Raw genomic sequence first — 13,991 nt, 5'->3', positions numbered from 1 at the left:
GGAGACTGTATGACGTTTATTACGTTTTCTCGCGTTTTGTTTCCCCTCCGGCCTGCTCATGAGTCGCCTGAGCCATCCTGGTCCTTGTTCAGGGTGCCTTCTCTTCCCCTCAGTTTGTGGTAGCCCCTTCGGTTCCAGTTTCCTCCTCTTTGGTACTGGTGGTAGCTTTATTGGTGTGCAGCCTTTCTCTGTCCTGGCGACGGTCGAGACGGCTGCTTTCCGGAGGGGTTCTTGGGGTATTGGTACTTGTTTGGTTTGGCCGGGGGGTGCGTCCTGTGTTGTCCAGTTGTGCTTTTTGCTGTTGCCAGCGTACCGTGCCTGGGGATGCGCTGTGGTTGATCCGGTTCCTTCGTTCCCTGTTTTCAGGGATCGGGTCTCCCGGGTCGTCCGCAGTGTTTTCCTTCTTCCTGCGGTCTGTCTTTGCGCCCGTGCTGTTCAGACGTTTGCAGCAATTGCTGCTGTGTTGGTGACGTCTCGGGCTCATTTCGGGCGCAGGGAATTGTGGGTCGCACAGGTTTTTGGCCGCCCATCCATATGTGCATCTGTTCTTGGGCGTTCTTGTTGCCTTGGGTCACAGGTTTGCGACCGGTTGTCTTGGCTTTGCGTTGCAGAGTTTGTGGCGGCCGCCTCCCGGGTTAGCCCTTTCTTTTCCTTCTCTTTGGGTATGAAGCTCCAGGGAGCCGTAGGGGCTCCCCACAGAAAACCAGCGTTGAATGTAATGAAACGCCATTTTCTGGGTGAGCCCCGGAGGCTCCCTGGAAACCCTCCCTCCCACCGGTCGGCGGTTTTTTCGCGTTGGTTGAAGCTTAGCTTCCGAACTGGAGCTTGGCAGCCGGCGCGGTAGGTCCGGGGCTCCCCCCTCCCCCTCCCGGGGTGGGGAGGGCTGCGCGGATGATCGGCGCGGCAGTAAAGTGTGATGTTTGCTTGTTTGCTTGTTTCCTTGGGATTGTAGGGAGTTTTCTACCTCTCTGTTCGGTTTTTGTTGTAGTTTCTTACCATGTGGGGTTTGTTTTGTTACGCCTACCTTTCTGGGTGCCTAACCCCGGTCGATGGCAGATAAGGAAAACCCCCAACCATATGGGGTTTTCCAGGGCCATTGCTCCCTGAAACCTCTCTGAAGGGGCCAGGTTCTGGCGCTGGTCCCTGGTAGGTCTGAACTCCTTAGCTAATGTCCCGGTCTAACATAACATACATTAGCCCGATAAGCTCCAGGGAGCCTCCGGGGCTCACCCAGAAAATGGCGTTTCATTACATTCAACGCTGGTTTTTTCAATTATGTCCTCATAAGATATTTTGGATAAGTTGGTAAAAGCCTTAACAAATTAATCTGAATATACACGTACATGAATGAAAAATTATGACAGATTTTTAAGATAATATTTGTTTCACATAAGACAATAGTCACATAATATTGAATTCTATAACTGTACTGTATATTAACCCTTAAAGCGCGCATCTTGTCATATGACGTGGTAGACGTTGTTCCAGTCAACTGCGCATCACGTCATATGACGTGTTGGAGTACTACGCAAGATTTAAACGGCCTGGGGATACACGGGGTTCACCACACCTTCATCAGGGCTCTTGTAAACACACGCCATTTAAAAAAAAAAATCGTGGCCCAAACTCCCTGGTGTTATTGGCCTCAGTATTGAGTGAGCAACCAAGCCTGACGCACGGAGTATGAGCTCACAGCTCTGCTGTTCAGCTTGTGACTACAGCATCGCCTAAAAATGACATAATATATTTGTTCATGCTATTATGTAGCGATGATATTACAAAAGACCCCTGACTGTGATAAAACTGACCAGGGTTCTGATAATAGCAGGATTGTGGTGATATTTAGTGCTGCGCGCCATGGAGGGAGGAGTAATGCTGTGGGAGGGAGGGTGGTGGCGATGTCTTCTGACTGTGTGTGGCCACCTTTTATTGACTGCACTCACCATACCAGCTTAGTGGTTCGCTATGGTGAACACAAATGTAGATACTTATATATAACGTGTGTATAGAGGGTATAAACAGCAAGAGAAGGTTAGGAGCCGCCATTTTGGTGAGGGCGGTGGCGTCGTCTGCACGGTGGCGTCGTGCAGACGACGGTGTTGTTTACTGGTTACCACGATGGTCTTTGGGCACCATACCAGTTTATTTGTACAAGTATGGTGAATAAAACAGGTAGATATTTATATATAATGTGTGTATATAGCGTAATAACACCACAAACAGTATTGTTGGAGGAGAAATATTAGTGCGTCTGGCCTTGAGGGCGGCAGCCATCAGCTGACTGTGTGAGGTCCTACGTCTTTGTGCCTTTACTCACCATACAAGCTTAGATGTACAGTTATGGTGAACAAAACATGTAAATACTTATTTATAACGTCTGTATATAAAAGCAAAAACAGTATGGTGGGTGGAGAATGTGGGTGAGTCAGATGACTTGAGGGAGGGCGTGAGTGGCTGGCTGGTACACGGCGGTCACTCCTTGTTACTTTTTGACTCATAATAGCTACTTAGTGGTTTGTTATGGTGAACAAAACATGCAGATACTTATATATAACCTGTGTATATAGTGTAATAACCGACAAAGTATTTGTTCACTGATTGATGAACATAATTGAATCAACAATATGCACACCATATTTTTGAGTACAGCGATGATTCACTCATTTTATTATATAAATATATCAAACTACACACTATTGAATAATATTACAGCAAAAAACCAGCGTTGAATGTAATGAAACGCCATTTTCTGGGTGAGTCCCGGAGGCTCCCCGGAGCTATGATATGCTAATGTCAGACTTTGGCATCAGTCATGTGTATGGAGTTCTTAGGCCTACCGGGGACCACGGCCAGAACCGGGCCCCCTCAGAGAGGCAAGGGGAGCAATGGCCTATAGAAGCCCACGTGTAGTTGGAAGCATTCTATGTCTGCCATCGACCGGAACAGGCACCCAGAAAGGTAAGCGCCCCAAAACAAACCCCTATTCTGGTTAAAATTGCTACCAAAAACCGAACTAGTGGATAGAACTCCCCAACCGAAAACAAGCAAACTAGTGTGACGTCACACACTGCCGCGCCGCTGTCTGCGCAGCTCCCCCCTCCCCGGGAGGGGGAAGGGGGAGCCCCAGACCCCCGCGCCGGCTACCCACACCTCAGTTCTTGAGGCTGGATGTCAAAAACGCGAAAAACCGCCGACCGGAGGAGGGAGGGATGCCGGGGAGCCTCCGGGACTCACCCAGAAAATGGTGTTTCATTACATTCAACGCTGGTTTTCTGTGGGGAGCCCCGTTGGCTCCCCGGAGCTAACTACCCACAGACAGAAAAAGAGGGACTTACCCGGGAGGCGGTCGTCGCTCACCCTCAACTCGAAGCCGAGACAACTGGCTGCAACCGCCGACCCAAAGCAACACAGGCCCGACGAGGCCCAGGGACATTCACAAGGTAACGAGCAGCCAGGACCCTGTTCGACCGCCAAAATCCCCGCGCCCGAATATCAGACCAAGACATATTCCCAAAGACGGCAGCAAGAGCCGCGAACTTACGAACGTCATGGGCACGGGGATAGACCGCAGGCTGGCTGGACCTAACAACCCTGCGGACGACCTGAGAGACCCGAACTCGCGAACAGGGAAGAAGGGAAACCGGATCAACCCACAGCGCGTCCCCGGACACAGAAGCTGTGGCGCGCAAATAACGGCGAAGCGCCGCAACCGGACACAAAACATGATGCACCCCCGGCCTGACCAACCAAGCATCAACCACCCATGGACCCCTCCGGAACGCAGCAGTCTCATTCTTCACCAAAAAAGAAGGAGACGGCTGCAAACGAACAAAACTATCACCACGACCAAAAGAGCAGAAACCCCTGTGCCGGAGGAGAGCATGAAGCTCCCCTACCCGACCCCCAGAGGCCAAAGCCAACAAGAAAAGTGCCTTGGAAAAACAATCCTGGACTGAAGGGGCCACAACGAAACGAGGAGATGAAAGGAAAGCGAGCACTCTGTCCAAAGACCAGGACGGCTCATGCGACGCATGAGCAGGCCGGAGGTGAAACAATGCACGAGACAGCTTGCGAAACGGCGCAGACGTAACATCGATACCGAAAGCAAGCTGAAGCGGCTCCGCCAGCGCCGCACGATACGAAGCGACAGTGTTAGGCATAAGATAACGGTCCTGAAACAACCACGAGAGGAAGGACAAGACCACCCGAACAGACAAGAGCTAACACGACGAAGACGCAAAAAGAAACGGAAGGACCGCCAGGAAACTTCATACTGCCGCCGAGAAAAGCCTCAGGTGGGACACCAACAAGGAGGCCACCTGATCACCATAGAGATGATGATAGACTCGAGTAAAAAAAACCATACGCGAAGACTCGAGGAGAAGATCGAACCAGCTACGTGACGTACCGGTCCGATCTGCTGAAAGAGGCGGAGCCGCGGGAAAACCCTCGGGTTCGGACACCGAGCAACCAGCGCCTGAAACCAAGGCTGGGCCGGCCACCAAGGGGCCAGAAGGACAACTCTCCCCCGGTTAAGTCTCTAAGCGATTCAGGACCTGGAGCAAACAGCCGAACCGGGGGAAAGAGGTACAGGAACCCCCACCTCGACCAGTCTAGCCGAAAGGCATCGACCCCGACGGCCTCGCAATCGGGAAGGGCGCCGCATAAACGGGAAGACGCCGCGACCACGCCGACGCGAAGAGGTCCACTTCGGGGCGCCCGAACGTCTGCAAAGCCAACGGAAGGACTCGTCGTCGACCGTCCACTCCGTGGAGAGGGGAACGAAGCGAGACAGGGCGTCGGCCAAGACGTTGGACACGCCCCGTACGTGAACCGCCAGGAGAGCCAAACCCCGAGAACTCAGCAGACGAGTCACCCAAAGAGACCAACCCCAAAGAGACAAGGACCGCATCGAACCCCCGCGGTTCAGGCAATGAACCACCGGAGAGCAGTCCGAATGGAGCCGAATCGTCGATCCGCGGGCCACCCGAATCCTCCCCAGAGCAAACCACACTGCCGCGAACTCCCGCACCGTACTGTGAGCTCGACGGAAGGACGGATCCCAACGCCCCTGGCCGGCCTGGTCAGCACTGGTCACAAAACCCCAGCCGAGAGACGACGCATCCGTGTACACATCGAGCGAGGGCTCGGGTAGGCGCCAAGGCACTGAACCCCGAAAAACCCGAAGAGGAAGCCGGTGACGCAGCAACCGACGCAAGTCCCCCGGGGGTCGAACTCTGAGATCGCGAGAGAGGCGGAAGGGGAAACCCCGAAGGAACCAGAACAGCCGTCGAAGCCAAACCCGACCCGGCGGGTAGACCACCATCGCGAAGTTCAGGCTCCCGCACAGCCCCTCGAGCAACCGCCTGGTGACCCGAGGGCCCTCCAGAAACAGACGAAGGCGGGACCGCAGCCGCAGGAGAGACTCCAGACGGAGAGACAAGGAGGCGGTTCGAGAGTCCCACACGAGACCCAGCCAAGTCCGAACCTGAGAGGGAACCAGATGGGACGTCCTCCAGTTCACCAAGAACCCGAACTCGGCGAGCTGGGAAAGAACCAAATCCCTGGCTAGCAAGCAAGCTGACTGGCTGGGAGCCCAAACCAGCCAGTCGTCGAGGTAGGCCAACACCCGAAACACCTAGGAGACTCAAACGAGCCACCACAACCCGTGTAAGGCGCGTGAACACGCGAGGTGCCAGGTTCAACCCGAACGGGAGACAACGAAAGCGGTAACTCAGACGCCCCACAACAAAACCGAGCCAGTCCCTGAACCGCGGATGAATCGGGACATGCCAATAAGCGTCCCGGAGGTCCAGGGACACCATCCAAGCTCCCGGCTCCAAGAGGAGCTGAACCCGAGACAGCGTAGTCATCCGAAAGGAGGGGCAATGAACCCAGGGGTTCAGACGGGACAAGTCCAGAATGAACCGCAGGTCCGCGCAGTCCCGTTTCGGAACCGGAAACAGACGGGAAACCCATCTGAGGGACGACGTCGTTTCGACGACGCCCAAGCGTACCCACTCCAAGACGACTCGACAGAGCGCAGGGGAAGAAACCTGCCCTGCCAGCCCCGACCCCCAAGGGGGAGGGGCCACCCAACGCCACCGCAGGCCGCGAGACACGACCCGAAAGGCCCACGAATCGTGGGACCAGGCGCGGGCGAACAGCGCAAGCCGCCCCCCCCATCGCCCCGTCAAGGGGGCAAACCGCGAAAGGGCCGGCGACCCTTACGAGACCCAGAACCCCGCACAGCGCGAACACCGCGCCGACCAGACGAGGGAGGGTCCGCAGGAGGAGCCAACCCCAAACCTGACACCAGAGGCCTACCACGACGAGAGGAACCCCGAGCCCTGGCACGACCTTTCCGGGAAGACCCACCTCGGGACCCCCGGAAAACCAACACGTCCGACATCGGACGACAAGCCGCCGACGCAGCCTGAATAAACTGCGCCACGGCCGACTCCCCAAACAGGAGAGGACAAAAAGGTGAAGAACGCCTAAGAGCCAGAGCCCAAGCAGATTCCACGGAGGAACCCAGCACCGCCTGCCGACACGCGAGACGGGAAGCATAGAACAGGGAAACCGCATCCCGCAAAATCGGCGTGAACAGCTTCAACAAGGAAGCCGACGAACGCGCAGCCGAGGACAAGGTGCCGGACCCCGGGACGGACCCAAGCGTCCCCACATCCTCCACGAGCCAATCCGAAGACAGCTCCAGGAGGGAAAAGAACCGCAAGGCCGAACACAAAAGGCCCAGGGCACGCAAGTCCTCCGCCACGAGCGCCGCCGAAAGGGAGGGAACCTGCACATGGAGCTGAATAACGCCCACATCGCGGGGAAGGGCAGGGGCAAACAAGCACTCATTCAGGTACTCAAGTTCACCCCCCAGGAAAACCTGAAGCACTGGGGAAGCTTCCCGCCACTCCAGCGTGCGGGAACGACAGAAGGAATGCCAGGAATCCAGACCAAACTAGGGGCAGTCTGCTAGCCAGGACGACTCCGGAACCTCGTAACGGAGCCAGAAAGGGAACGAAGTCCCTAACCTGAACGTGGACGGATCCATTTCCGAGGCATAATCCGGGTCACGCAGGAGGTAAGCTGCAAAGGCCGCTCGCACCACACCAGGTTGGATGCGATAAGCCGAAAACCTCCGGAAGGACGGAACCGACGTACCCGGGGGAACATGGAACCGAACCCGGGGAGGGGCCGACACCAAATCCAACTCGTACGCAGAGGGGGAAAAGAAAGCCCCACTCCTTGTAACAATAAGCCCCGCTCAGTGGGAAGAAAAACCCAGGTGGGGTCCAGCGGGGCCCAAGGCCCCCAAGTCAGCCCCTCCCCAGCCGTCCGTCACCACAGGACCCGAGGCCGAGTCCTCTCCCCAAGCCCCGACCCCACAAGACAAGGACGGAGCAGCCGGAAAAGCTGGAGGAAGGGGGGCCCACTGGTCAGACCCTGAAGCTTCGACCGGGAGACAAGACTCGAATGCCTCTGCCGCCCCCCCGGAAGGGGCAACCCCCGAAGCTGCCCGAGTCTCGAGATCAAGTAACCCCTGCTCCGACCCCCAAAACCCTCAGACGCTTCGGGGCCGGAAGCAGGGGCGGGGGACCAGAACGAACAGAAGGGGAAGGACGAGGAGGTGCGGACTGAACCAGGATCGAAGCGACCCCCACCCCCAAGTCCGGGTCTCGAAAAGCAAAGCGGGGCAGCCCCGGGGCATCCGGGGAAGCAACCAACCGAGCGCGCTGCAACAGACGAAACCTAGACTGCAACGCACGTGCCGCCTGTACCCGAATAGAATCATCAGAGGATTGGGTAAATTGAGTCACAAGCAAGCAGCAACACTCACAGGACTCAGGGTCGAAAGTATCACCGACCCAACAGGCAGCGTGGCAGAGGCAAAAACAATGAGGGTCACCCTGAGACAAGGGGACCGAGCAACCCTCAAACTCGCACACAGCGAGTGGGGACTCCGGGGTCACATCCATCGGACCCACGCGCCCCCTAGGGGATTCCCAGGGTCCTGAGCGTTTACTTTAAGAGGACTCGCGCTCAGGTAGTCCCAGGCAGGGTGCTGCAAACCGGCGCCCAAAACTACCAAGCAAACTTCTAAAGCTGAACCCCAGGGACGTGTACACTCACGGGGACCTAGCAGGGGGCGCCACCGAGGAGAACAGTGGATGGGCAAAAACAAACTGAATAAAACGACAGAACCCCCCACCAGGCAAAAAGAAAAAGAAAAACAAAACCCGCAAGAGGACAGCGAACCCCAAGGAACAGAGCCAGCCGCGATGTCGGGAATTACAAGCTGAGCAGCACCCTGCGCCCCTACCAGTGCAAACTGCCTCTTACCTGCCGGTAACAAGGGAGAACAGAACACCCAAGAGCCCAACAGGCGGCCGAAAAACCGAAAGGTAAAACGGACCAGCAGAGGCAGACCCCGAGGAGCCTGTGGAAGGTGGCCCCAAGCCCCAAGGGCAGTACTTACAGGGCACCTAGGGAAGGCAGCCCTAGGCGCATGCAGCCCGAGTACTGAAGATAACTCCTGGCTCTCGCACCCACAAAACTAACACCACATGCAAAGCACAGTGCAGTAGCGACACCGGAGCCAGAGCACACGACCATCGCCTAGAGCATCAGCCTCAAGAACTGAGGTGTGGGTAGCCGGCGCGGGGGTCTGGGGCTCCCCCTTCCCCCTCCCGGGGAGGGGGGAGCTGCGCAGACAGCGGCGCGGCAGTGTGTGACGTCACACTAGTTTTCGGTTGGGGAGTTCTATCCACTAGTTCGGTTTTTGGTAGCAATTTTAACCAGAATAGGGGTTTGTTTTGGGGCGCTTACCTTTCTGGGTGCCTGTTCCGGTCGGTGGCAGACATAGAATGCTTCCAACTACACGGGGGATTCTATAGGCCATTGCTCCCCTTGCCTCTCTGAGGGGGCCCGGTTCTGGCTGTGGTCCCTGGTAGGCCTAAGAACTCCATACACATGACTGATGCCAAAGTCTGACATTAGCATATCAGCTGGGATAGCTCCGGGGAGCCGACGGGGCTCCCCACAGAAAAAGTATGAAAAATCAATCAGAGACATTGAAATAATTAGGTAATTATCTCTTTGTAGAAACTCCGGCCTGACAGCTGGCGATCAACAGACCGCCTGGGACGATGCTCAGTCAGCGCCTATTTTTTGCCACACTTCCCTGCCCTATAGCGGCCAATATATACTACTAACGATTTTTTTATTATTTTTTCCCGTGATCAGTGAACAGAAATTAACAGGTTAGGAAGAAAAAATATATATTTTTTCAACATTACATGCGCCTGCGGGAAAGAAAGGATATTATACCCCTAGCATGTTAAGGGTTAATAGGCAAACTGTAGAAATATACATCATTTCAACAGTTCCAACTAACAGCATTTTAGATTAATTTTATTTATATAAGACTACCTGCTTCATGATCAGTGAACATTTTCCATCACTGCCCGGACAAACCTCACCCATCATTCTGGGGTGACTTGTAGCGCCCCTAAACACACCTAGGACTCCATCTGACATTATGAGGTCTTGTGATAAGATCAATTATCATCCTGGAAATTTATCTTCCTAAGTGTGGTCTTTAGTAATTTACATATTCTGGAATCATTAAAACAATGAAAATATCAATAAGCCTTACAGTATAACACTAGTAATTCAAATATAAATAACTTACATTTTCTTAGCAAATACTGCCAATACCATGGACTCATCATTAAGCCCAATAATTTCTGACAAACGCCGAGAAAATTTGGTTTTGAGAGTTTGGTGTCCAACATAAATAAAATAAAATTTATGAAGGAAATATACTGTAGCCAACTCTCTGCGCTCCGATCCTTCTTGTGGCAGGTATGTGTCAGTCAAATGCATCAGTTGAAGAATTCTGTTAGAAAAACAGTGAATTTAACATTAATATTGCAATAGCACACATTTAATTATCCCCCCAAAAGTGTAGCTATGGATATATACGCATATATGACCAAGCGCACAAACCAAGCATTCAAAGGGCTACGACCAATGACACAGAGCCGCTGGGCATGTCTCAACAAGCACACCTACAACAGAGTTGAGTGACACGTCCCAACACAAGACGAAAAGGAAAAAGGTGCAAAGGTATGCTACCAGACCAGTACCTGAACCAAGGACTACGAGCTACGAAGATATGATCACCATATTTAAGATTCTCAAAGGAATTGATAAGGTAGAGAAAGACCAACTATGGGACCCAGGGGCACACGCACTAGGGGACATTTGGTGGAATGAGAGCCCAAACGAGCCAAAGAGACATGGGAAAGAAGTATTGCAGTGTCAGTGTAGTAGACAAGCGGATCGCATGAGGAAGCGATGTGGTGGAGAATGACACCACACACAGCTTCAAGCGCAGATAAGATAGAGCCCAGCAGGTTCAGGAACCTGCACATGAGCGAATGACAGGTGAGAAGCGGGACCAAAAAGCCAGAGCTCAACTCCCACACACAACTAGGGAAGTACAACTAGGTATGTACTGTACAGAGAATCCAATGTATATGGAAGGCTAAGCCAGGCACTGCAAGATGGGCAAGGAAAAGAATGACCCAGATCAGACAATGAAAAATGGGGCCGTGACACCCCCCTGCAACCATAACCCAGACGAACAAGGAAGGCCCCAGGAAGAAGCACGGAAGGGCCAAACAAAACACCACAACCAACCCCCAACACGCATCCACAGTATGAAAACTGCAGCAAAATGACACCTTAGAACATCCGGACAGTAACACTTACCCCATAACATATACCCCCAACCATTGTACCTCGTGACCTGGTGGAGGAGGGTCCCTAGCTGAACTGCAGTATGGGTTAGACATGCATAAGAGTGGGACTGGATGGGTATAAATAAGAGCTGCTTCGTATGGGCCAATAGGCCTGCTGTAGGCACCTGTGTTCCAATGTTCTTATATTCGTATCCAAAAACCAAGAACCAGTGCCTGGCCGAAAGAGATGCCAGACCGCATAAACTCACCTGAAGAACGTAGGCACGAACGTGTCCCGACACACAACGTAGCCGAGAAGATTCCGGGAGCATCGCCAGTGGAAGAAGGCAGAGCTGCACATGGAGGAGAAGAGGTAGAGGTGAAGGAGGAGCCACACACTCATACACAGAGAAAACCCAGCGTCCTCCCCATAGCAGCAATCCAGAACACCCCCAGGAGCTACGGAGCACTGACTGGAGAAATTGAGAGGAGCGAGAGGAGAAGCACCTGAGAGAAAAAGAACCTAGAACCCCAGTACACGTGCACACCGTCCATGTAAAAAACATCTACGGCGCTTGAGCACCAGGGATGCCAGATGTGGGTGCTAGAAGTCGTAAGCTGAAGAAACCACGAATGTGACCAGAAAACTAGACAAAAATAGTGTTGGTAATGACCGAATCCCATATGAAAGTACAAAGGGCAGCCGCTAACCATAGTCGAAAAGAGCAGTAAGGAAGGAAAATAAAACAGAGCACAGCTTCCCATTTGGGCTATAAGGAGCACAATTGGCAACCCTGTGCATGGAGTTGAAGAGACACACACGAAAGAACAAACAGGACCGAAAACCGAGAAGCTCGAAGGAGGACCAACAAGCCCCAGAAAGAACCGGACGATGACAAAAGTTATAATAATACGGGAAGAAGCAAAATCTACCCGATCCTTCTAGAACAAAGAAGCAAGCGTGAAGCACAAAGGCAAAGTCACACCCGAGAACAAAAAGTCATGCAGAACCCCGAGAAAGGAGAACATGACGATGAAGGCCAGTCTCAAGAAGAAGGGTGGAGAAACGTACTAAAGGAACAGGCTCGAATGCCCCCCCCCCCCCTGGTGGCTACGCCAAAGGAGAATTCCCGAGACTGCCCCAAGTCTCAAGACCACTACTGGGGAACAGGGTAACCGAGTCACAAACAAGCAACAAAACTCAAAGGACTCCGGGCCGAAGGTGCCACCAACCCCAATGGCAGACAGACAGCTGCCATTGTGCTACTAGTAAAGGAAATACCGGGTACATGTAATGAAATTATAAGGTGCATCGTCTAAAATCAGAGGCAACTGTTTCACTTCACGTACATGTAAACAGAAGTATTTATTTTACCCTGTAATAATAGTTTTGTGGCTTGGTGACTTGTTTTGATAATTAATTTCTTTACACTCTAATGTTCAATATTGAAAATTCTGGATGTGTTACTTAAATGACTACAATGTGTAATGTTATATATAGTAGTTAGTGTAAATAGTGGTTACGTTACAGTATCAGCAATTATAATTCAATTCTGGGGCCCCTCTGTAATCTTTCTGTGAGGGGCACCTATAGTGGCTCCTTAGTTCTGCTACTTTAAAATCTTTCCCAATTCAATCCACACAAGGCCCTTGCAAGTTATTGTAAACCTGCCAGAGACCAAAACCCAGCCCCCCCCTCCCTTTAAAGAGATGCAAGGAGCAGGGGGATCCTTTATTGCCCAACCAAGAAAACACCATCAGAAAAGTGGGAGAGCCTAAACACAGAATCCGCAAAGTATACAAAGCATAGAAAATAAGGTCATGGTGCCTAAAACAAACAACTCGATCATGAAACAGTTCACTCATTAGTTCCACCTGCGCACCACCAAGGGACTATGTACTCGTCATCCTCCTCAAGCCTTGAACCTGTCATTTAGCCAGGAAGACAAGAAAACCAAAGCCCCTGAATGAAGAAGGGAGGGTCCCAGAGATCCATCAGAAAGGGGCTTTTCATAACATTCAATGCTGATTTTTTGCACTACCCTACTCAGGACAAGTACAGGATGTACAAAAAATGGTTGGGTGTGGATGATTGTGTGTCCAGGCTCGGGCAAAAGGGAGAATGAAGTCTTTGCACCAGTGTGGGAGAATTGACGAGGCAGTAGGACTCCCGTTAAAAAGGGGGAGCACCGCTTGGGACAAAGCACTCCTTCCTGCACTGACCTGTGCTCGTCCTCCCTGGCTGCCCTGGTAGGTGGAATCCCTTGGTTTCATTCCCCAGACTTTTAGGATTGTTTTGGTGGAAACTGAACTAATAGTTACCAAGACTCGCTGGGTGGGTGACCAGGCCCCTGAGACAGACTGTGATGAAAGACCGGGCACTGTAGCCCCTGCTACATTGGGCCCAGACAAAGCTACTTCCTTGACCCTCCCACCTATCCCTCTCTGCTCCCCTCCCACCTCTGTGGTAGGGTTGAGCCCTGCCACAGAGAATATACACCTGGAAGATACTGGAGGGCCAAGTACCAAATCTACACAGAAAAATAACAACGTACTGGAGTGAACGATATGGAAGAAAATGTAGAATAGAACCAGTGAAGAGCAGAGGTGCCATAGGCACAATCAGAGAACACTGTATAAACATCAGAGGTCCGCAGTTGTTCAACGACCTCCCAGCAAGCATAAGAAATATTGCCGGAACAACCGTGGACATTTTCAAGAGGAAACTAGATTTATTCCTCCAAGGAGTGCCGGACCAACCGGGCTGTGGTGGGTATGGGGCCTGCGGGCCGCTCCAAGCAACAGCCTGGTGGACCAAACTCTCACAAGTCAAGCCTGGCCTTGGGCCGGGCTTGGGGAGTAGAAGAACTCCCAGAACCCCATCAACCAGGTATCAACCAGGTACAGAGGCAAAGACAGCAAGTCACCCTGATACATGGGGACAGAGCAACCCTCGAACTCGCACAAAGCAAGGGGGGGAATCCCAGGTCACATCCAACAAATCCACGTGCCTCCTAGGGGATTCCCAGGGTCCTAGGCGTTTACGTTATTCACGCCCAGGTAATCCCAGCACCCAAGTCTACCAAACAACCTTCTAAGAACTGAACCGCCGGGACGTGTACACTCACAGGGGACCTAGCAGGGGGAACCACCGGAAGAAGGAAGACTACTCGGTACACAGGGGGCAAGAACCAAGGCAGACCCCCACCAGGCAGATAAACAGAAAAAGAAAAC

At 52.8% G+C, this 13,991-nt stretch overlaps 1 protein-coding gene across 1 annotated transcript in view; it reads right to left on the bottom strand.

Moving 5' to 3' along the window:
- LOC138360325 (exportin-7-like) overlaps nucleotides 1-10,793 on the bottom strand; it is a 215,790-nt gene extending 204,997 nt beyond the window's left edge. Inside the window, exons 1-2 of the mRNA XM_069320244.1 lie at nucleotides 10,789-10,793; nucleotides 9,704-9,910 (exon numbers count right to left, since the gene is read on the bottom strand). Coding sequence (XP_069176345.1) covers nucleotides 9,704-9,910; nucleotides 10,789-10,793 — 212 coding nt within the window. The remainder of the gene's footprint in view (nucleotides 1-9,703; nucleotides 9,911-10,788) is intronic.
- Nucleotides 10,794-13,991: the final 3,198 nt, after the last annotated feature.

This window comes from Procambarus clarkii, unplaced genomic scaffold (genome assembly GCF_040958095.1).
Source record: "Procambarus clarkii isolate CNS0578487 unplaced genomic scaffold, FALCON_Pclarkii_2.0 HiC_scaffold_107, whole genome shotgun sequence".
NCBI lineage: Eukaryota > Metazoa > Arthropoda > Malacostraca > Decapoda > Cambaridae > Procambarus > Procambarus clarkii.
The sequence above is the reverse complement of the archived record's forward strand: the minus strand, read 5'-3'. Positions and strand labels throughout refer to the sequence as shown.